General features: G+C 49.4%; 2 protein-coding genes across 2 annotated transcripts in view; one reads left to right on the forward strand and one right to left on the reverse strand.

Annotated features, from left to right (window-relative positions):
* Positions 1 to 863, reverse strand: part of LOC128336591 (sterile alpha motif domain-containing protein 1-like) — a 21,493-nt gene extending 20,630 nt beyond the window's left edge. The window contains exon 1 of the mRNA XM_053276488.1: positions 467 to 863. Coding sequence (XP_053132463.1) covers positions 467 to 863 — 397 coding nt within the window. The remainder of the gene's footprint in view (positions 1 to 466) is intronic.
* Positions 450 to 23,808, forward strand: HAPSTR1 (HUWE1 associated protein modifying stress responses). Its single transcript, XM_053276411.1, has 4 exons — positions 450 to 1,126; positions 2,165 to 2,245; positions 10,922 to 11,197; positions 22,914 to 23,808. The coding sequence occupies exons 1-4, from the start codon at positions 862 to 864 to the stop codon at positions 23,156 to 23,158; spliced, it is 867 nt and encodes a 288-aa protein (XP_053132386.1). The 5' UTR covers positions 450 to 861; the 3' UTR covers positions 23,159 to 23,808.
* The last annotated feature ends 447 nt before the right edge of the window (positions 23,809 to 24,255 follow it).

The following is a 24,255-nucleotide window of genomic DNA, read 5'->3' on the forward strand; positions in this document are numbered from 1 at the left end:
GTGTGTTGTGTGAGCGTGTCAAGAGAAACAGGACTCCCTCCCTCCGCAATGCTCTGTGTAGTCATGAGTGGCCCAAGTTGCAAAAGCATCACGGTTTTTTCCTGGGAAAGAAGGCCCGGGAGCGGCAGGCAGTCACCAGCTTGCAGAGCAGAGTTTCCCCCGCCGGGGTCACCCTGGCGCAGCCCAGAGAACACGCCGGGGCCGAAGAGAGACCTCAACCCTGGGGGGGAGAGCACGGCGCCTGCGCGCGGGCGAGCCCAGCCCTCCCTCCGCGCGCCTGCGCAGAGCGCCCCTTCGCCTCCCGTCGCCTTTCTCCTCCCTCTCGCCCTTCCATCTGCGCCGCGCCAACCAACCTTGATCGCCATAATAATAATAATGAAAAAAATGAGGAGCGGGGAAGGGCGGAAAAAAAAAAAGAAAGCGGCGCCCGGCCCCGCCTCCTTTGTGACATTGACTGACGCGTCACCCGCCCAATCGGCGGCCGGGAGGCTCCCAGGGGGCGCCGGGCAGTGGCGCGGCAGAAAAGGGAGGGCGGGCCCGTCGGCCTCCGAGCCGGGTTTCTCCTCCGCGGCCCCCAGCCAGCCAGCAAGTTCGGGCGAGGCCCTTTGCTGCGCTCGGGGCGGCGTCTCGGGCTCAGTGTGGTGGGAGGCGGCAGAGGGAGCGGACGCGGCGGCGAAGGGGCCGGGGCGGCGAGGCGGGCGAGGAGGATGCCGATGCGGCTGCGCGTGGCGGCAGGAGTGGCGGCAGGAGGAGGAGGCTGCGGCGGCGGCGGCAGCAGCAGCGCCGGACGGCGGTAGCCGGGCCGAGGCCGTCGAGCGGCCGGCGGGCGGGCGGGCAGGCGACCGACCGACCCCGGCAAGCATGGAGGAGAAGGCGTCCAAGGAGGAGGGCGAGGCCGAGATCCAGGAGCTGCACGGGCCCGAGCACTGGTTCAGCAAGTGGGAGCGGCAGTGCCTGGCCGAGGCCGAGCAGGACGAGGGCGCGCTGCTGCTGCCGCCCGAGCTGCAGGACGACGAGGAGGCCGCGGCCGCCGCCGCCGCCGCCCCGCCGCAGCCCGAGCACAAGCAGCAGAAGCTCTGGCACCTCTTCCAGAACTCGGCCACCGCCGTGGCGCAGCTCTACAAGGGTGAGCGGCCCCCGCCGAGGGACTGGACCCCCTCCCCATACCCCATCACCCCAAGGTGTGGGGGGGGGAGGGCGGGCTCGCGCCACCCCACCCCCACCCCGCACAAGGCGCGTGCACACGTTCGAAGGGCCGACGCGTGTCGTCGACGCGGGTGTGGCGGCTCCCCGTCCACACGTACGGCGGGGGGCGGGCGGGCTGGCTGTGTGTGTCCGGGGGTCGGGGAGGCTCCCGGCCCGGGCAGGCCGGCCGGGCGAGGCGAGGAGGGGCGCCGCCGCCGCCGCGCACAAAATGGCGTGAGGCGGATTCCGCTCGGGCGCCGCCTGCCTCGGCCGCCTCCCAATGCGGGGGGTGGGGGGGCGCTTGGAGGGGCCCGTCCCTGCCCCCCCTTCTTCCCTACACCACCAAACACCCCCCCCCCCGGGCTGCTGGGAAGAAGTCCGTGGGGTCGCCCCGGCCCAGCCGGCGGCCCCTCCCTTCTTCGCTCCCCGTCGGGCCCTTCCCACCGACAAAATGGCGAAGGCGGCGGCAGGCCCGAGAGGGAGGCGGGCGGGGGGGACGGAGAGAGAGGGGAGGGAGATGGCCTGGTGGGGCGGGGGGGTGCACCCCCCTGACCGGACCTCTGTCCTCCTCCCTCCTTCCTCGGGCCCATCAGGAGGGCTTGCTGCTGCCCCCCCCCAAGTGGGTGCATGGGGGGCCTCCATGGGCTCTGCTCCCCCCCTGCCGCCCCCCTTCCCAGGTCCTCGAGGTGGCTTCCCGGCCACCTGCTCTCTCCTTCTCCCCCCCCCGCCTGCCCCACCTGATAAAATCTCCCTACTTCCTCCCCCCCCCTTCCGTCCGGGCAGCTGAACAAAATGGCGAAGCCCAACATGGCCGAGGGAGGCAGCCAGCCAGAGACCGGCGGCTGAGTGACAAGACAGACAGATCTTGCGCGGGGAGCCAGAGGGTGGCGGCGGGTCTCTCTGCCCCCCCCCCCCCAGTTGGAGCCGTGGGTCTCATCTTTTTCTCCCTTCTGCCCCCACCCCCTTCTCTCTCCGCTAGACCGCGTGTGCCAGCAGCCGGGCCTCTCCCTCTGGGTTCCCTTCCAGAACGCGGCCACTGCCGTCACCAATCTCTACAAAGGTGAGAGGGGCTTTGGGGGGTGGGGGGGACTGGTTATGGGGGGGAGAGTCCGGGATGGGGGGTCGCCCACGGGAAGTCGGGGCTTTTTCTTTGCAGTTGCTGTCAGTTTCCAGCAGAAGAGTTTCTTCAGCCTCTTTCTCCAGCCTCTCACCCCACGCAATATAATGCAATGGCTTTTGGCTGGGGATGGCGGGAGTGGTCGTCAATGGCCTCTGGGAATCCCTGTGACAGGGAACGACCTGACTGGGATCACACCAACCTGTCCCTCTTGGGAGTGAGAGGCCAGGGCTAGATGCATCAACTTTATAATGGGAAATGAGCTCGCTGGATCTTTCTTTCTCTTGCGCTCTCTCTAGGGTAGGGCTGCTCAACTTCAGCTCTCCTGCACATGATGGCCTACTACTCTTGTAATCCTTAGCTACTGGCCACTGTGGCTGGGGATTATGGGAGTTGTAGTCCAGAAAACAGCTGGGGGGCCTAAGTTGAGCCGGCCTGCACTAGGGTCTGATAGGTTGAAGGCCAGTTCTATAGAAGGGTCTTCTTCCTCTTCTTCCAGAACTCTCTTGGGCATCCTAGAAAGAACTGTAGCTCTGCTGTTGAAAGTAGCGCTGTCCTGGTACTGCCATGACTTGGTTAAATGTGGTGGAAGCATTTATGTCCTGGGAGATATTCCCTACAAACGGTGAAAGGTTCTCAATGAAGAGAACTTCTCCTTCATAGTCTCAGCAGAAGTATTTAGTGTTTCTGGCTTGAATTCCTATGGATAGTAGTGACTGAGTTGTCTTTACTGGTTGAGAGGGCTGGTGGCAGTGACTCTTTAGTCTAATTCTTTACAGTAACTCTAAAGAGTGCCTCACAGATAAGGACGCTATGGGTTGGTTGTGGAGCCGGATGCACTCTGACCTGACAGTCCCAAAACTTCTTTAACTTAAGGGGATTGAATTGACCTTTTGTTTGGGGGCCCACTTGTCACTTCCAGACCACTTCCTTGAATGTTCATCTTTTTGTACTATATTGTTTTGCTACCTCTACTGCAAGTTGTCGGGCAACCCCATCTGACTCCTGATGTTGTTTCAGAATTGTGGCTGTGGGGTTGTGGGACTACTGGAAATATTTCACAGCTGGTGTCTGGTGAACACTTGAGAAGTGAAGATGGGGCAGGTTGTGCAGAGTTGAGAATGGGACTGTCTTGTATTGTATGCTGGAGGAAGACTTGTGGATGAGGCCGCCTTGGGCCTCAGCAGATCTTTGCTTGGAGGGTACTTCAAAGGGTGCTGTGGTGACAGTATAATGGGTAATTAATATGGTGGTGGGCAGTGTTCTCTCTAACAGGGATTCCCAGATGTTGTTGACTACAACTCCCATAATACCCAAGTAGAAGCCATTGCATCTGGGAATTCTGGGAGTTGTAGTCAACATCATCTGGGAAATCCTTGTTAGAGAGAACAATGTTGTTGGAGTTGTTATAATACCGCAGTGTAGTGGATGGTGTGTGCTATCTCAGCACGTTCGTTATAGTGTGTTTCCCTTATTCCTTCTCAAAAGCTGCTTCCATAAGATGAGATCAGCTTCTTGGGTCCTGCTGATAGATACTGCCATCTTGAGTTCCATCTGACAAGTGACAGTTGGCTTCTGTGTCTGTCACTACTCCTGGTTCTTCCAGGAGTCTGGAGGTGTGAATCGGCTGAACACATGTTGTGCACGATTCGCGTCATGACTTAACTGTGCTAGGAACTGCATTCTTCCAGAATCTGCAAGAAACGTTTTATAACTAGAGGGAGAATTTTCAGCATCTTCAAGAAAGTAACTTAATGGTGGGGAGATCTACAACCTTAAGGGTATTATAAGCAGAATAATTCAGGGTGCCTAAAACATTATCAAGCTGAATACACTGTTCAAACCCCCTTGAAGTATAGCCTAGCTTGTGGGAAACAATTTCCTCAAGAGCAAAATGGCCCTTAAAGTTTTGATTTTAAGATTTTCCATGGTGGCTGTGGACTCAAATAGATAAATTCTATAGTTCTTATAGTTGAGACCATATAGCATAGTGCAGGGCTGTACAGCTATTGTCCTTCAGGTGCCTGGACTACAACTCCCATCACCCCAACCACAGTGGACCATAATTGGGGATGATGGGAGTTGCAGTACAACTGCAGGAGGGCCGAACTTGTCCGGCCCTGGTGTAGTGGCTAGAATGTTCAGCTTGGCCTGGAAAGAGTTGGGTTCAAATTGCTTCTTGGCCAGCATGTCTACCGTGTTGCCTTGGACTCTGCCTGAACTACCTCACAGGGTGGTTGTTGGGATCAAAGAGAAGGCGAGTACCATGGGACAAAAATGAATCCCTTGTAAAGAAAAGGGGTGGAAATGTTGCTGCAGTCTTCTACGGACTGCAGAAGGAGAACTTGCCCAGTGCAGTTGACCTGTAGTTCATAAGCCACTGGAATTGTGCAGGTGTCTCTGTAAGACTGTTTGGGACTCTGATCTGAGAAACAGGCCAGCTACTGGTTCCTGTGGGATGAGTTGCCGGCGCACAGGGTGCACCATGGAGTCCTCTGAGAGGGGAAAAAACCCAAGGAATCACTTCAGAATCGTTAAAAATACGGAGCAACCAATTTCAGCACCTTCTGGAGCGAGCCAGGGTGAAAAACTGAGGATTGAGGGGGTTGTCTCTCCCTCCTGGTGGTAGGCGAAGCTCTTTGATTGGCCCTGTCTAGGAGCAGGAGGTCAAGGCAACCCGTAATACTCAGTGGACACAACCCTCTTCTGAGGGAGAAGCACTGTGTTGGGGTTGGGTAATGCCAGTTGCTCTCCCTTTGCTGCATGTAAGAGCCTTGTCAGTTCAAAAGGCACCTCTTTGCTTTGTTAGCAGACTGCTGGCCCTGGGCTATTCTCGAGTTGTGCCCATTTTCCATGAAGAAACTCCTGGAGAAGTTAACTGGTAACAAATTTGGTGACCCAAGAAGTAGGTGTGCCAGGAGTCTTGTTGGGGACTCGTTTCCCCTGGTCATGTGAATAACCTCTGGTGAAGCAATGGGTGTAATTAGGTGACGGCACTTCCCCTATGCAGTGGTGGGGATGGAATGCAGAGAGCACAGTAAGCACTTACTCATCAAGGGCAGGAAGGCTTTGCCAGCTCAGGCAATAGTCAGTGATATTTTGCTCATGAGTACGGCTGCCATCTTGTTTATCACTTGGTAAGCACAGACTGCTGTGTGTAAAGGCCATGGCTTGGCTGCTCCATTCTCTCTAACAGAAAATCCCAGATTTTGTGGACTACAACTCCCAGCATCCTCAGCCGAACCCCCCTGCAGCTAGGGATTCTGGGAGCTGTAGTCAACATGTGGGATTCCCTCTTACAGGGAACACTGCTTGGCTGTAGTAGCTCACGTGTGTGCCTCTTGACGGCTGGCTTGTGATAAAGGGTGGACCAGCCACTAATTTCTTAGGGACACCAGGCTGGACTAAGCTGACTCGTTCCTGTTTTTATGTGCTGCCCATATGGAAACATTGGCTAGCTGTAAATCCAGTTGACTTCAGTGGCGCTTGAAGTGTGCCTAGATCAGAGTGCTACATCTACTGTAATCTTGCCAAAGTGGTTATCCTACCGATGATGATTCCTTGATTAAGTCTCTTGAAGATTGCTGTTCTAAATTTGTTATGAACCTGGGCTGAGAACATGCAATTAAGTGCTGCTGATAGATTATTCTGGAGCTGCACAAGCTGTGCCTCCTTCCCTTAAAGATAAGAAATATAGTGGCAATAAAATCCTGTGTGGTACAGCCATGTAGGGATGCTGCAACTTCTGCTTGACATAGCAAGGGTGGTTCTGTGCTCTGAGCATAATGACCCTTGGCCTTTCTTCAAATCTTAGCACTGTGGAGGACGGGAGGCACCTTCCATGCAGTGGTATGATGGTCCCCCTCTACCAGCTCCAAGGTTTGAAGGAAGACGGGCAGTTATTGAGTTGCCAAGGTGCTCTGTGCAGCCTCCAGCTCACATTGGAGGTCTTGTGGAACAAATTAATGGGGCTGGATAGCTTCAAGAACTGGAACTGTTATCCGGACAACTGTTCAGTTTGTTTCCAGTGCAGAAAATGAGTGCTTGTCTAGTAATCTAGCAAACCGGAATACAGAGCCAACAATATTCTGGAGCCAATATTCATAACATTTATATACCACTTTCCAACAAAGGTTCAAAGCAACTTACATAGCAAAAGGAATTGGATGGTTCACAGTCCCAAAGGTCCTCAATCTTTAGAAGAAACAGAAGGGAGAGACCAGTAACAGCTGCTGGGAAAGTGCTGTGCTAGGGCCGAACAGGGCTAGTGGTTCTCCCCCTGCTAAAAAGGTGCCTCTTAGCCCAGTTAGCAGGGTCTGTCACTAGCTTGCTGGGGAAGGGCTGGCCCGTCACATGTCTTGTCGTAAGTGGGTTATAATCGACAAAGAAGCTCATGCCACAATAAATGTGTTGGATCGCATGGTGCACAGCAAAGAGTTTTGTGCACCGTGAAGATGAACACATTTATTGTAGCATAAGCTTTTTGGTTGGTTAGAGCCCCCTTCGGCAGACATGTGAAGTGTTAGTCAAGGACAGCATTCTTGAAAAAATGGACTGCTAGACCAGTGTTCCCTCTATGGTGTGCATACACACTTCTAAAAAAAATGTCCGCTCAGTTAATTTTAGATCCCTCTCAGATTGAATCGGGAAAGTCCCACTCTGAATATATGTGTGCACACGCTGCCTTGATACTGTCGCCCGGAACAAAACTCATTCCACACACAGATGAAAAAAATTAGCGAGAATGCTGTACTAGACACAGCACGGATGAGATCTTGGCTGCAGTCCTCTGCGTACTTGGAGCCAAATCTTGTTTAACCTAGAGGGGCTGATTTATTCGCTTGAAATATTTCATATCCCTCCCCTTAGCACACTGCTGCTGAGGGTGGCTTACAATAAAATCCATAATAAAAGTATAAGACAGAAACAGATAATATAAGCTGTACAGAAAGTAGAACAGCAGTCAGGATTAAAACTAATTGTCACTGCAGACCCAATTATAGCCAGTTCTTAAAATCTTCTTTTAAAACTATGGTTTTGAAAGTTTTTTTAAAAGTAGCCTAAGAGGAAGACTGACCCTTCTGGGAGGACACCACTACTGGAAAAGCCTTATCCCTGGTCCTTGGGATTTCTGAGTAAACATGCATAGAACTGGCCTGTCTTGGCTGTTTCACAGAAAAAGGAAATAATATTCTTTGGAGTGTCAAAGAAGTGCTTCACCTGTATCACCTGAGTTATCCTGCAAGACTAGTATTATCTCATATTGTGGGAATGTTGGGAGTGGGTCCTGAGGCTGAAGGGGAGTGACTTGTTTAAGGCCATCTAACTTTTCATAAGTAGCAGATGAGATTGTAGATCTGTCCATGTTTTGGGATGTGGCTGGGAGCAGGAAATCACTGAGCCATTTCATTCATACATATATTTGGGGAACCTTTATGGAAAATGTAAATATTGATCTTATCTTATATAAATATTTGTCATATTGTAAATCAAATTTAGATTTGATTTACTAAGCTTCCACTGATTACAAGGAAATGGAGCATCTACGAGGCCGATCCTGCAGCAATTCTAGTAATAAAGCAACAATACAATGTCGCTGCAAGGAATGTTAGATCCATACTTGTTCTAATAATGCTACATAAGAGCTCTAGGCATGATTGCAGAGGAGAAACTGACAAGCTAAACTCTACAGAACTATAGACATTAGTTCCATGGGCTTTTCATTAGGGCCATGGGCTTTTCCTTTTTCTGGCAGTTGCAGAGACCAGTGAGGCTCCCCGTTTCAGCTTTTGCTGGGAAACACACTTGCTCATTCTGGTCTCCATTACAAACTGCTGGGTTAGCAGCAAGGGTGCAGCTCCAACATTGTATGGCCCGTGTAAGCAGCCCTGCCAACAGCATCTTGCTCACCTTTGGACATTCTGAATTGGTTGGCCCCGATTGGCTTTTCAAAGTGCACTTGCAAATGGTTGCATTAGCATTCAGATCTGTGAGCTGGGCCCCACAGGAGGAGGCAGCCAGGGGCTTAGCAGCCCGGGACCAGCGCCCAGCATTCCAAGCGAATATGCCCTGGGACCCAGCAGAAGCCTCCAAAGGGTCAGCTGAGCTGCAGCTGTGGGGAGGGTGGGCTTGGAGCTTGAGGTAGACCCAGGGAGCAGGTTCAGGCGGAGAGGGGCCAACACCAAGAATGGGGAAGCATATTCTCTGGCACTAGCCGGTAGGTGCTGCCTGCCAGGGTCGTGCCCTCATGGCAGAAGTGATGTGGTATCTCATTCACACATGCAGATGAAAAGTGGATGCTGCGGTCCTGTCGAGGAGCATAAATGTGTGAATGTGAGCTGCAATATTTAGAGTCGCTGTCTCATGGAGTGGTTGTGTGTTTCCCCGAGCTCCTTGGAAGAAGGATCGGATAGACGTATAATGAATGTGTGTAACTTGAGTGGAGATGATCAACATCAGCTGTCCAGCTCCCTGTGTGGGCAAGTCATGTGGCTTCCCATTTCAGCTTCACTTCCATATGGTGGGGGGGGTGCACCACCCCAGCCTTCCTGCAGATCTTGGCCTGCAACTCCCAGCATCCCTAACTACTGGCCACAGTGGCCCCTGGGGATGCTGCGAGTTGAAGGACTGAAGTTGTACAGCCCTGCTGTTGAGACAAGAATATATGTGAAGTGGCTGTCTTCAGGAGAGGAGAGCTGGTCTTGTGGTAGCGAGCATGACTTGTGCCCTTAGCTAAGCAGGGTCTGCCCTGGTTGCATATGAATGGGAGACTTGATGTGTGAGCACTGTGAGATATTCCCCTTAGGGGATGGAGCCGCTCTGGGAAGAGCAGAAGGTTCCCACGTTCCCTCCCTGGCAGCATCTCCAAGATAGGGCTGAGAGAGATTCCTGCGTGCAACCTTGGAGCAGCCAATGGCAGTCTGTATAGACAATTTTGTTTGTTTGTTTATAAATAATTATGCCTTGCTCCTCCAGTGTACTACTGCTCAGGGTGACTCACAACAATAAGATAGATACAAGATACAATAAAAGTAATAAAATTAACTAAATTAAACAAAAAAAGTCAGATTAAATCCACAATCAAAAATGGAGCATTAAAAAGCCTCCTGAAAAAGGTGTGTGTTAAGATGTTTTTTAAAAAACACTGAGGGAGGGAGCATGGCAGAGCTCTTCAGGGAGGGCGTTCCAAAGCCAAGGGGCCACAACCGAAAAGGCCCTGCCTCTAGTCCCCAGCACTGTTAGAGCTAGATAGACTAAGGTAGGTCTGACTCAGTATGTAGCAGCTTCCTATGTTCCTAAATAAGAGAAGTTATTCAGGGCTTGGGAAATCCACTAGTTAAAAAGTCTTGACGAGTAATGTACCCACATTGCTTGAGGAACCATCTGACCGGTGAACATAGCCAACATTTCTTGACACCTGATGCTATTACTTCATTGGTTCATTCTGCCTTGAAACTGAACTAGAGTGCGTTTTCCTGTGCGAGTGTAAGTGGTACGTTGATCTTGTGACTTAGTAAGCATTTTGTACTTCTCTGTGTATATGTCACAACATGCACTCCTACTAGCTAGTGCCAGAGAACATGCTTTCCCATTCTTGGTGTTGGTCCACAGTGTAGTCAGTGTAACAAGTCTGATCTGTTCCTATAAAATGATGTAGAGCCCCCCCTTTTTGCATTACCTGTCTGTGTCTTGCTGCACAAACCATTTTCCTAATGTGCAGGGCAACCATTCGTGACAATTTCCCCTCTGCTGTGCCTTGTCCATTTAAATAAATAAATAAATGTGGGTGCAGACGAAGTAGACACACAGAAAATTTGTACGGGATTAGGGGTGAAGGAAGGGGAAGGGAAGTGAGAATGTTCTCAGAAATCCATTGCAGGAATGAAAGAACGTGTGCATTGCAAAGGGGAGGTTCTCTGCAGTGTGTTCTCTTAATTTTTTTTCATCTGTATGCGGAATGAGTTTTGTTCTGGGCGGTAGTGTCAAGGCAGTGTGTGCATGTGCATTCGACATGGGACTTTCCTGCTTCAGCCCGAGTGGGATCTAAAATTGACTGAGCAGAAATGGAAAAGCATTTGAGTGTGTGCCTTAGAGCGAACACTGGTTCTCAGGAAGGGAAGCAAGTGTCAGAGGGCCTGGTAACATTTCCTTCAGTGTGTGTGTGTGTGTGTGTGTGTGTGTGTGGGCGGGGCCTGAACTTGGTGTCATCCTCTTCTCCCCACCCACCAGAGCTTTCTGAATTGGGGTTCATGTAGCAGTATCCATTGTGAAGGAAGCAGATGGTGGAACAGCTTTCTAAAACTTTAAGTGGCTCTTGTAAGTGACCGAAGACTCCTGCTCCTTTAGGTTGACGGCTTCACAGAAGCTGCACAAAGTGCCCGGAAAGTTGAAATACGACGTGTGGCTTGTTTCCCCCTGCAGTGCCACCAATGGATTTTTAGCATGTTTATATGGAGCCTTTTTCCATAGCTGTCTTTTTACATGTTCATATCAACAGCATAGGAGAGGTCAAAAGCACTTTGAGTGGCCCGTGTGGGATCGGTCTCTGGAAGCGACTTGATGAATGCCGTATGTGGCCCGCCCCCCCCCAATCTGTTTGTCTGTCTCTCTCTCTTGCAGAAAGTGTGGATGCCCACCAGCGGAGTTTCGATGTAGGAATCCATATTGGCTACCAGCGTCGCAATAAGGACGTGTTGGCGTGGGTTAAAAAGCGCAGAAGAACTATTCGCAGAGAAGACTTAATCAGCTTCCTGTGTGGGAAAGCCCCTCCTCCTCGAAACTCTAGAGCTCCCCCAAGACTGACTGTAGTATCCCCTAACCGAGCAACGCCGACAGAAACTAGCTCCTCTGTGGAGACGGACTTGCAGCCCTTCCGAGAAGCCATAGCCCTCCATGGTAATGGTCCTGTCTCTTTTCTTGGGAATATGGTTTAAAGGTGCATGCCTCTCTGTGGTCTCTAACTCCGTTCATAGCTGCTGCCGCATTTTGAAACTTAACCTCCAGACACAGGGACTTTCAGTGTGTTGCCATCTCTGCTTGCATCGTGTACAGCGGCACCTAGTTGTACAGGGACTTATTGCTGCTTTGCTGCCTAATTCATGACCAGAGTGGAGGCTCAGTCATGTCTGTATTCAGCCCTGATATCTGCAGGGTGTGTGATATCAAAACTGGTGCTCCTTACTTGGTGGTGTCTCATCACTTTTAGTGCCAAAAAAAAAAGATAGGCAATCCAGCAGAGTGTATTCAACATGGGAAGGAGCCTGTCATGTTCCTTTCCATGCTTTAGACACAGAAAGTGGGTGCCTCAAGAATGGAGATCTAGTCTTGTGGTAGCAGGCATGAATTGTCCCCTTTGCTAAGCAGGGTCCACCCTGGTTTGCAGTTGAATGGGAGACGTGTGAGCGCTGTAAGGTATTCCCCTTAGGGGATGGGGCTGCTCTGGGAAGACCACCTACATGCTTGCATGCAAAAGGTTCTAATTTCCCTCCCTGGCAGCATCTCCAAGATAGGGCTGGGAGAGACTCCCGCCTGCACCCTTGGAGAAGCTGCTGCCAGTCTGTGTAGACAATCCTGAGCTAGATGGACCAAGGGTCTGACTCGGCATAAGGCAGCTTCCTGTGTTCCTATGAAAGCTTTGGAGTTTGGATTGTTGGAGGGATAGCCTCTGAGAGAGTTGAGAATGAGATCTGGAGAAGCAGCTTGAGGGTAGCATTCCATGGATAAGAAGTTGTGCCTCTACAGACCTTTTCCTTGGTGACAGTAGCGTCTCTTTTCCTGAACAGCAGGAGGGAAGGCGCTTAGCTATGCTCTACTTGTTAATGTGGTGCCTGATTCTTCTTAGCTAAGCTGGCGTGAATTTGGAATCTGCAGTTGGCTGGCAGTCAGATGAGTTTGCATCTAGCTTTGGGAGCCCTTTTGGTGATGGAGGAATCAAAACCTTGTGTTGACTTGGATGGGGATGTTTAGTTTTTTCCTTTTTAAAAGACAAGGCTGCTTCTCAGAGCTCCCTCAAATGCCAGACACTTGGTTTTTAAGTGATTGCTGCTCCCATGGTTGGAGAAGTGGGCTGGTATAATGGCAATGGGAAACCAGCAGCAGGGTTTGAGGGACATAGCATTCTCCTAAAGTGACACTTGCGGCTATTGCAGGCCCCTCTTCTACTAGAGTCTAACTTGTTCTGTGGTGTGCCTTTCTGTGACTTTATTTAAAACACTTGAAGCAAGTCGTGTCGGCTGTTCCTTTGAAGAAGCTTAGAGCCTCTAGTGTGGGCCTCCCTAACTGTCTCCCCTCCAGGTACTAATCCTGTCTGTACTTCCTTAGCTTTACTACTGCTCTAGAACCATCATCTTGCACTCGGGTGGACTGCAGAGTTCTAGTCAACCAAGTAGACTTCACAAGCCTGGAGGCTGCCTACCTCTGCTTGAATTGTCCTATGGAATGGCTTGCGATTATGCAAAACCGTGGTCCACACGCTTAATGAACAAGGTGCAGCTTTATACCATGTGCTCTAAATAAATTCATCTTGCACTACCACAAGCGCTTGCCAAAGCCAGAGGACCTTTGAGAAGGGCATTATGTGACTAAAGTCATTGCTCCCCTCTAGGACAAGAAGCTTATGCAACACATACACACTCCACAAGCAAGTGATGGGGTTCTCTCACTGACCCAGTGAAGAGCTTGACCTTACTTGACTGCATGGGTGAAGTGGGTGCCTCGGAATGCGTGTTCAGCCTGAGAGTTGGCTTTCAACATTAGAATTGAGCTTGCAGAGTCCTTTCTTTTAAAAACCTACTCTTGGTTCCCCCCTCTGGGGTGGGCAGAGCCTCTTTGCTGTTGCTAGACAACTAGGAGTTACTAAGATTATTGTTTATCCAATTTATATACTGCCCTTCCAAAACTGGCTCAGGGCGTTTTACATAAAATCAGAACAATTAAAATCAAAACTATAAAAACAGCATAAAACCAATTAACAGTTAAAACATTTAAATGGCCAAGAACTCTGGAAAACCAACTATGTCATTTATATACCGCTTTTCAACCAAAATTCCCAACGTGGTTTACATAGATATAAATAAATGGCTCCCTGTCCCCAAAGGGCTCACAATCTAAAAAGAAACATAAGGTAAACACCAGCAACAGCCACTGGAGGAATGCTGTTCTGGGATTGGATAGTGCCAGTAGCTCTCCCCTTGCTAAGTAAAGAGAATCAACATTTTTAAAAGGTGCCTCTTTGCTTGGTTAGCAGGCGTTATAAATGCTTGCAGATATATGAATAGATGTTGATGTACTTTGTGCCTGCCCCCGACCCCCCCCTCCGGCTCCAATTCACTTCTGAAAGTGTCTCTTCTCCACCCACTGCCCCACAACTTTGCTGCTGCTACTCTAAGATTGGCAGAGTGTGCTCTGCTTCCAGATCTCATCTGTTTCTGCAGTTGTGGAGGAGAGCTCAGCTTCAAGCCTTAACTTGGTAGGACCGATATAAACAATGGGGTGTGACTTGCAGGTGAGTGTCATTTCCCCCTTTTCTTAAAACAAACCCCTGGCTCAGTGGAGATGGATTAGACATATCTGTTGCAGATCTCTTGGGGTTGGTTTCCTGTGATTAACCTGCTGTCCTAAGCTGCTTCTTGCCTGTACAGTGCAAGTGAGAAGAAACCTCTGCTTCTGACAGTACAAGAGGGTCTTGGGGCAGATAGCCTCTCTTTCTGGACTTCGCTGAAGCCTAGCCTCTCTGACTGATGGCAATCCATCCCTCTGGCCCAGTACCACAAGAAACGTCATCTAACAAAGGGGGGGGGGATATTCGTGCTTCCCCACCTTAAGACAATTAAAATGGCCCAGGGAGTTCTTTTCCTTAAGGTTTCTTCTTTGGGGTTTAGCTTGAGGGAGGCAGAATGGAGACTTTTGTCTTGGGGCGTGGCCTGTAGCTCAGTGTGTAGAGCTCATGCTTGTCCTGCGTTGATTTTAATCTCCAGCTTTGACTGAACAATTGGTCTAATGTGGGACTTGGATTCTGGATACTAGACTGTACCAGGCTAGGTCTGGCTGTTCCAGCAACAGGCTTTTCAGGTTTGTCTTGCCCCATAGTGATATCATTTGGTTTTGAGCATAGAGAGATTAGAGGACTACTTTAAGAACTTGAACTTCTGGTATAAATCTGAAGGCTTCCATTAACTACGGTTCTCTGTGGGAGAGTAGAGGAACATCACTCCAGCCTGCAGCTTTATAAGTCTCTCTGCTTTGTCATGACAACTAATGTTGGGATTGCCAGAAAAGGATGGTGATGGCACTTTCCCATTTCTGGTTTTGAGTTTGCCTGCGTGAGGGTGTAGGCTTTTCCCTTTAGCCACACCATTCCTCTTTCAGTGCTTGAAAAACCAGAGCCATCCAGCGTGCCAGGCTTTTCCACTGCACCCAGTGGTTTGGGGTCGGGAGATCTTCTGAGAACAGCCATGCTGGATCAGGCCCATCTAGTCCAGCACCCTTTTTTCACAGTGGCCCATGAGATGCCTTAAGCCACACAACCAGAAGATGAAGACATGTCCCCTCTCCTACTCTTGCTCCCCTGCAGCTTGTATTCAGAGGCATCCTGCCTTTGAGGCTGGAGGTGGCCTGTAGCCATCAGGATTAGTAGCCATTGCTAGACTTGTCATCCTTGAATTTGTCTAAGCCCTGCTTAAAGCCATCCAAGCTAGTGGCCCTCACCACATCCACTGGCAGCAAATTCCATAGACTAATTATGCAATGTGTGAAAAGTTTCTCCTGTCCTAAATTTTATGGCAGCCTGTTTCAGGCGATGACACCTGGTTCTAGTATTGAGAGAGGAAGAACTCTCTCCTTTCTTCATGCCATAATTTTATAAGCCTCCTTCATGCCTTGGTTGCCTTTTTTCTATACTAAAAAGCCCCAGATGATATAGCCTTGCCTCATAAGGAAAGTACTTCCATTTGTACAACACCTTTTTGAGAGATGGTGACCAGAACTGCACACACTATTCCAAATGTAGTTGCACCGTAGATTTGTATAAAGGCATTAAAAGTGCAGTCTTTTTTTCAGTCCTCTTCCCAATGATCCTTATCATGGGATTTGCCTTTCACAGCTGCTGCACAAAATCAATATTTTCAGTGTCCTGTCCACCATGTCCTCAAGATCCCCCTGCTGGTCAGTCTAAGTCAGGTTAGACCCCATCAGTGTATATGTGCAGTTAGGATTTTTTGCCCCCATGTGCATCACTTTATACTTAATTGACTTGCATTTTCCACTTGCCCACTCACCCAGTTTGGAGAGATCCATTTGGAGCTCCTCATAATCTGTTCTGGATTTCACTACTCTAGTTTAGTTTCCTATGCAAATTTGGCCACCTCACTGCTTACTCCTATTTCTAGATAATCTATGAATAAATTTAAAAGCAACTGTCCCAGTACAGATTCCTGTGGGACCCCACTTCTTTCATCTCTCCATTGTGAAATTTGCCCATTTATTCCTACCCTCTGTTTCCTATCCAGTCAGTTACCAGTCCATGAATTAACCTATCCCCTAATCCCTTGACTTCTAAATTTACTCAAGAGCCTTTGAGGGATCCTGTCAAAAGCTTTTTTGAAAGTTCAAGTATTCTATGTCCACTGGACCACCTCTATACACATACTTGTTGGCACTCTCAAACTCCAAAAGGTTAGCTAGGCTTTTCATCAATTTACCTGGAACAGATGTTAAACTAAATGTCCTATAATCCCTGTAACTTTTCCTTGATCCCTTTTTGAAAACTGGTGATATACTGGCAACCTTCCAGTCCTCTGCCCCATAGGGTCAAATTATTTATATTGCAGGTCTGCTCAACTGTGGCTCCCCAACTGTGTTTGGGCTACAACTCCCCTCTTCCCACCAGCCACAGTAGCCAGGGATCACAAAGCCTATGTCATTTGAAAATTAATGTCTGAGAAATAGAACTCAAGGTTGGCCCCCTATTGAATCCATGGCATACGGCATATTCAAAACTAATACTGTCAAGAAGCCAGTTTGTCTCTTGGAATAAGGTGGGAGTAACTTTTCTGAATGTTTATCTACTTGTTGCAGTGTCTGTGTCTGTGTGTGTATATAAAACACCTTTCAATTCTAAGGATTCTCAGAGTGGTTCCTAATAATAAAGTTGGATGGATAGGTAGATGATGTTGCCCTTGTGGTATTAAATGCCACAGCTGCTGTCCGCCGATGGTATCTCCTGACCTGGACCCCCTAAATGGTTGAAGGTGGTGGGATAGACATCCATTCTTCTCCCCAGTCCCATGGAGTCTCCCTACTGCCGTTCTGGGTAGATGCTGCTGGCCATTTCCAGCCAGTGGCACTTTGAGGCAGGGCTGCTGGTGGCTTCTGACTCTGCTCCCCTGAAGAGTGGAGGGTAGGGCGGAGGGCCGTCTTCTCCCTGGTTGCCACCCACCGGGTCGAGCTGCCACTGCTGAGTGGCTTCTTGGAACTAGGAAGGCTAATGTGGAATAGGACATCCGTTAGCTGTAACCTTCACGGATGTCTCTGCTGGAATGGATAGAACAATTCCCCCAAATAGTCTCTCCCATTTTAATTAATGTATGGGGAGATATTATCTTCCAAGTCTAGTTGCAGCTTCTGTTCCACAAGCCTTGTCCTTAGCTGAGCTTTCCGTAGGGTTGGCAGACTTGCCCAGAGGAGGCCACTGGAAGGAATTCACAACCTAGTCCCAGTGCTCAGACACAGCAGATGGTAGGCCTGTGGTCTCCGAGGAGTCATTTGTACCTATGCAGTTCGGAGAACCTGCTGGGCTTGCAAGGTGTGTGGAGTACAGGTTACTTGAGTGTGTTCCTGAGGGGTTGTACTTGAAGCATCTCAGCAATGTGGGGACTAAACAGACCACATGGTTGGCAAACTCGAAACCTTGGACTGTTTGGTGTGTATTCTTTTTGAAAAGTTAGGAGAACCTTGTCTGGAAATGGTCTAGATTAGTGGGAGTGTTTTTCTGAGTCAGTCACTTAATCCCGGATGCCATTGGGGTTTTGTCAACAGCTGCTGGCCCATGGCAGCCGGCCAAGAGCTGTGCATGTGGTGCTGATCCTCCATGCTCTACTTGGCTCCTTAACTGGTGCTGATGATGATACCGGATGAGTTCCTTGAGCTCCTGCCTGAGCACAGCCAATGCTTTGCCACATGCCGAGTGTACCTGGCAGCCACCACACAAGCCATGCTTTCTCCTTCATGATCTTCTTGGAGGACTTGTTGGATTCCGAATCTAAGCTTGTGTGTTCAGTTGTGTGGGAAGAGTTGTAGGAATCTGGAGGAGTCACAGCTTGGGGGAGTGTACTTGCTGTGCATATAGAAGGTCTCAGGCTCAAATCTGTAGCTCTTCCTGTTAAAGGATGAGAGCGTGAGAGTAGGTGGGAGCAGTATTTCCTCTAATTTTTATCAGTGAGTGGAAAGAGTTTTGTTCTGGGTGACAGTATCAAGGCAGTGTGTGCACAGAACTGTGTCACACACACATGGAAAGAAATAAAGCATTGTGCAAAGCACGATGTGCAAATTCTTAAACTTTTACATTGTATAATTTTTAAAAATCTATAAACAGTTGTTTTGGTTATAAATAAGCCACCTTGAGATATTACAATTTGGTGGTAAATAAATAAAGCGAGTAGGCAGTCCTTAAGATAAGTGCTTAGGGCCAAGTTAAGTCTTTAAAATGTCAAAACCGGTCCCCGAGAGATGTTTGCACAACCTGCAGGCCTCTTTTAGCATCCACAGAATCCAAACATTTTTCTAGGCTGCAAAATTATATATGTACATTTGAAAAAGTGAAAGGCTCAGCACCAAAGTAACTTAAGAATGCCATAATTCCATGTGTTTAGGCTATTTCTACAGAACCTACCCACAGGAGTATGCTGACCAACTTTAATATATCATCCTATACATTAACCTGCAGCAGGGAAGAGAAAGTGGGGGAAGGAGGGGAGAGTTATTCCTTTTGTAGCATCTAAAAGCTCACCGCTATGCTGTGTGGTGGGATGGCAGGCAGTGAGCTTCTTCCCCCTCCTGCTGTGCCTGGCCAGAAGGAGGGGGTGGGCGGCACTGTTCCCTCTAAGGTGTGCACACAAGTTTTTGGATGTCCACTTAGTAGAATTTAGATCCTGTTCAGGTTGAACCAGGAAGGCCCCATTCTGACTACAGGTGTGCACACACTGCCTTTATACTGCTGCCCAGAACAAACCTCATTCTGCACAGAGAGGAAAAAAATTAGTGGGACAACTGGGGGGTGGTGGCCAGGGAGGGGGGAAACGGGGTGCCAGGCAGTTCGGTGGCGGCGGTGGGCGTGGCCTGGGGGTTTGTGCACGCACACACCTTAGAGGGAACAGTGGGTGGGAGAGACCTCTTTCTCTCCACCCAGGAGCCTGGAGGCTGCTACTGGAGTAGGCAGTACTAGTTTAGAGAGGTCCTCTGTCATCCATAGGTCTTTGTAATGGTAAGGAGAACGCTTGTCCTTGGGTTGCTTCCAGTGCAGGACTGGATATTGGAAGTACTCAAGATACAGCCAGTTCCGTTACTTAGGGCTGTCCCACTGTGCCCAGATATGTGAACTGGCTTCCTTGAGAGATGTGCTTCCCTGGCATGCCTTGGACAGTTTGCTCAGTGCATGAGAGTTTGGCAGCCGAGGACTTGGTTATCTCTTGGGGAAGTTCACAGAAAGAGGGTCTTGGGACCTCTTTGGAATTTCTTCTCTTCACCTTTTGAAATATGCCTCCCTTGTGTAGTGTGTGTGTGTGTCAGCATATCAGTTTGTGTTGGCTGCCATCCAAAGAGCTGTTTGGGACAAGCCACGAAGGGCTTGTCTTGCCTGGTGGGTTTCTGTCATTGTCCTGAACGGAAGACCCTTCTGCCATATTGCAGACTGCTTTTGGAAAGTCTCCTCTGTTCCAAAGTAGCCCCCGTGGTGTGGTAGGAGGCAGTGGCTGGGGGCACTGCTGGAGAGGAGCAAACTCAGGACCTTGGTGGACATACAGAACTAGCTGCTGGTGGTTCTTTTGGTTCTGGTCTCTGTCTGCTTTTGAATCATTTGAGCTGTCCTTGCATCTGATTGTTTGCCATCTTGGCAGCAGCAGCAGAGCTTCTTAATGCTGGCAGTACAGGTGTGGGACTCCCTGTTGCTAAAAGACAAGGCATGCTGCGCACGTGATGGGTGGAGGAAAAGGCGAGACACAGAGTGCAAGCAACGAGCTTGCAACAATCAGGAAGTTATTTGGGGGGAAAGCCTACAGAGTGCACACTTCGATGCATTCGTATCCCACTCTTCCTCCAAGGAGCTTGGGTGGCGTACATGGTCCTGCTCCACCCCTTCATTCTCACAACCCTGTGAGGTAGGTTAGGCTGAGAGTGACTTTACCCAGCTCATCCAGTGAGCGTCTGTGTAAAGACCCCCACCCAGCTATGAGCTCCCCACTCCTAGTCCAGCATACTAAATCAAGACACCACACTCGCTCTTAGGCTATCTCTGGGGCTTTTATACACACATGGCAAGCAAGATTAACTTGGATCCTTGCTTTCCACTTTGTGGAGTGGTGGTGGGTAATAATGTATACATTCTGCCTGGTTCACCACAGAACGCTGTACCTACCAAACAGGAACTACTTTATTCAGCCTTTTCAGCTCCTGAGTGGAGCCTGTCCCCGACGCACGAGGGTTTAGTTCTCGGCTTCACTCCCCATGTGCGAAGCATAAGTTCCATTTGCTGTGGATTGATCCCTCGGATGTCTTCAACTTGGTAGGAAGCTTTCAGACTTGCAGTGCAGACTGTGTTGGCAGGCTGACTTGAGGGCATGGCTCCCAAACGTACTGGGGCTGAGTCGCCAGCTGTTACTGGTGGTCGTTGCCTCCCCTCACTTTGCATGGCATGTGGGAGGGGTTGGAGAGTTATCTTGCTGTGGACTGGGTAGAAGCCGCCTTCTCCAGAGACAATGCAAGCCTTCTGAATTCTCTGTATGTGTCGAGGGGTTGGGGGGTCTTGTACCCTGCACAACTGTCTCCTTTCTCTCCCCTCCCTCCCTCCCTCCTGTGGCAGGTTGCAGAAGAGGTGGTGCTGGTGTCTCTAGGCCAGAGGTGGGAGCAGGTCTCCAGTGGTGGATGGATTTGGGGACCGCTTCTGAAGAGGCATCCAGCCGCAGGTTAATTTAGTGTAAACTTGGGAAAGCACATGGAGCTAAACTCCAAGGTAATTAAGCTGGCTAATCTCCTCCTCCACCCAGGGCCCTGTCCCACAGCCCCACCCCGGCATTGTGTGTCTGGGACATTTTGGCTGAGGCAGAGGTGCCAATCTGGAGGAGACCGCTAGCCCTCCTTACACCTCCGCTAGTCCCCCATCACGGTCTCTGGCAGGGAAGGGCACTGTTCCTTGCCTGATTGGACCCTGCTTGGAAGCACTTTGCTAGTCCGGAAGTGAGCTAAGAGACCTCCTCTCATATGTGGATGTGTGGCCAGGTCCTGAAAATGGCAGTCAGCATTACCTCTTGCCATTGTTGGGCCTAAAAGTGAGTAGATGCAAAACACACGGCTTTGAGCAATTTACAGACTAGTGTGTGTGCGTGCGTGCATGTGTGCTTGTGCGCGCGCTTTGAGAGTCTGTGTTGGAAACGCCCTACTTGATCCAAGAGTTGTCTTGTGTATTTCTGTCTATAAGCTGCTGCAGGGTTCTGTGTAGTTCTTGGTTCCAAGAGGAAGGTGCTGAGACTTCCGTTGGTGTCTTGACTGCCTTCTGAACTGGGCACAGTTGACACACTTGGCATTAGCCATAACAATGGAATCCAACCATTCAGTTAAAACAAAGGATCGCAAAGGTCTGTAGAGGGTGGTGCTGACGCAGTGTGACTTCTCCTGGACCCAGAGTACTGTTGACTTGCAGGACAATGTTGTCACACCTGTGCTTGCCAGGAAGAGAATGCCACGAGTGGAGTACAGCTGTGTTGGATGATAAAGCTCAAATATCATAGTACAAAACTTGAAGCGGAGTAATTGGACCTCATTGTTTTGTCAGGCTTCATATCCGTGATGGATGCTTCAACTGGAAGATCCATTCTTTCGTTTAATTATTTCACCAAGTGGCCTGCCTTGGATGTGAATGCATTTTGGCTCTCAGCTATGTCTTTGACCTCTGCACTGTGATCTCTCACTCTCCTCCTTCTGTTCAGTCATCAAGCTGTACCTGTGTTCAGAGGTCTGCATGTGCATGTACACGTGTTTGTGTGGATGACTGTACATGCATTGGTTCTAATAGCAAACCTGGTTACAGGCCCCCTGAAATGCAGAATACAGCTACAAAGTATACCACTGTGCCTGCATTCAGTGTAACATGTGAACAAATGTACTGTGCATACTCGACACAGATTGTGCAAGTGTTTGAACATAACATGTGAATAGGGTTTCTGATTCCCTCCTTTTGCTTTGTGGTTCAGTTGCAGTAGCTTGCCATAACACTGGGATTGGTGACTGTGGCTATCCCCTAGCCGGACCTGGAAACAAAGTGCAAACCATGGTTTTCAGTTATGGTTTGCAGTAATCGTAGCTTGCTGTTACACAAAATACCACAAAATGGTCATTGCAAACCAGGAGGTGGGGAGGAGGTGAGCGCAGGGTCAGCCCACATGTCCCAACTTGTAGGGCTTGGATGTCTGAATTGGACTGGTAATAAATAAAATATAAATATAAGGCGGAGCAGAGTCGTCATATTGGTGACTATTCAAGTTTGCAGTTTTTGAGCTGTGTATGGTTGGAGGACATTGCTTGGGCGCTAAACGGCTGTGAAATGGTTTCCAGCTTGATTCTTGCATTGTGCTTTTGCCATTCTGAGTGTTCAACTCTAGCAGGTGCCAAGTCTGCTGAGGGTGAGTGGGCTTAGACTATCTAGCCAGTTCTAGAACATTTTCATAAAGCAGGCTCTACAATGGTCAATCTGGTGTCTATAGTTGCTTCATACTAGGACTGTAGGTTGTGCCAAAAATGCACTTGTCGCACACTGCCATGTGTCAGCAAATGCATGTCCTCTTCCCAGGACCTTCTGTGGATTACAATCAGGGTGCCTGTCACCATGCTCTTCCCTCGGCAATCTTGAATTGGGCCTGTCCTGTCCCATGTCTCTTCACACCCACACACCTCCTTTGGTGTTGTCCTTGTGTTCGATTCTGTGTCCTTATGTTAAGCCTTACACTTCCTAGATTGGACTGCTTGCCAGCCCACTGAGAGGCAAGGAGCAAAACGGGCACAGTCCTGACCATCTTTCTGGCAATCACTGCCCAGTTCTGTTCCGGCTGAACAGGTCTCTGGCAAAATAAGGAAGCGATCAGACTGGAGTAGCTAGAACATGTCTAAGCAGACGTTGTTGCCGTCCTCTGAAAAAGCAGGTCTTGAATCTGTGGTTTCACCCTTCTTGCTTGGGAGGAGGCCTTTAAATTTAGCTGCCAGGTTCTCTTTGAGAGCCACTCTTCTGGGGACTGCTTTCTATTGAGCCTCCCACAGCAGCAACCAGAATACCTGGGCTGGACTGAGGTCTGTCGCCATCTCTTGATGGGAATGCCTTTCCTAACCGCTGCTTTCTTTTTTCCTCCCTTAGGTCTCAGTGGTGCGATGGCTAGCATAAGTGTTCGCTCCAGTACCCCGGGCTCTCCCACTCACGTGAGCAGCAGCTCCAACAGTAGTCGAAGGAGAAATGGACTCCATGATGTTGACTTGAACACTTTCATATCCGAAGAAATGGCACTCCACTTGGACAATGGTGGAACTAGAAAGCGTACCTCAGCCCAGTGCGGTGATGGCATTACGGACTCCCCGACCCATAAACGCAATCGTATGATCTAAATGGCAAATCCTTTGACCTTCCCTCGCCCCCCCACCATGCTGCTTGAAAGCCACTTGGGTCCTCAGCATACTATTGGGGAAAACCAACCTGAGGCACCCTCCTCCTGAGTCACACAGATCCAATAATTGCCATAAAGGAAAGCTTACGTACTGACGGTAGATTCTTCTTGTAACGACAGCTTTCTTCAAATTAGATTCTTTAGCAGAGGACTTCCCATGTTGTGTAGTAGCTAGCAAGCTCATGAGGCAGAACAGGCATCCGTTCCAAGGCTAAAAGTGACCTTACTTGTACTCTTAAAGGGAAAAGGAAATATCAGATGTTTATTTGGTTATAGAAATGCTTTTTTGTCCTTTCTTTCTTGCCGTGTTGAAATATTTGCTTCAACAGTATTGCCATTTTTTTACAACAGTGTCAAAACCATGACTTGGCATGTAAGACCTACAGGCTTCCTTTCCTGAATCTTATCTATCTTTTTTTTTCCTTTTAAAGCTCTACTGGGCACAATTTCTGTATAGTAAGTGTGCAAGTTATAATACGTATTGGCCTGTACCCTTTTTTAAGTTTCAAAAGCAGTTGTTGGTGGCTGTGTGGTAAATGTATAGAGATTCTACAATGGTTTATGCAATGGCTACTAAATCAATACTCAAAGGATCTTCGTTGGGTTTGGTTTGTACACTAGAATTCTGGAGTAGCTGCACCAACCTCTTCTTTCCCAGATAGGTTTTAGGTGAGTCTTTTCAGTCGATTTGCTTACACTTGAGTTATCAGAGGCAATCAGCATAACTCTGCATTAATTGCCAGAACGAGGGAAAGAATCGCATTCTGGTACTGCAGGTATGTATTGTACATTTCCCATGAAGAAGCTATTAGTGTGGAATGGATGGAAGTGAAATAGGTGGGTGAGAGCCACTTCTGAGAGGATGCTGGTTGTGCCCCCCTGCCCCCACTGTGGGTGTGACTTGCAGGCTATTAAGGAAATCTCTCCTGAACCACCTTGTGCATTGGTTAGTGTCTTGCCTCACACTTGGATCAAGCTGTGGGTCCTTTGGATGCCACGAGAGAAGCTTCATTGGGAAATTAGCCTAAAAACATGCAT

This window comes from Hemicordylus capensis, chromosome 13 (genome assembly GCF_027244095.1).
Source record: "Hemicordylus capensis ecotype Gifberg chromosome 13, rHemCap1.1.pri, whole genome shotgun sequence".
Taxonomy (NCBI): domain Eukaryota; kingdom Metazoa; phylum Chordata; class Lepidosauria; order Squamata; family Cordylidae; genus Hemicordylus; species Hemicordylus capensis.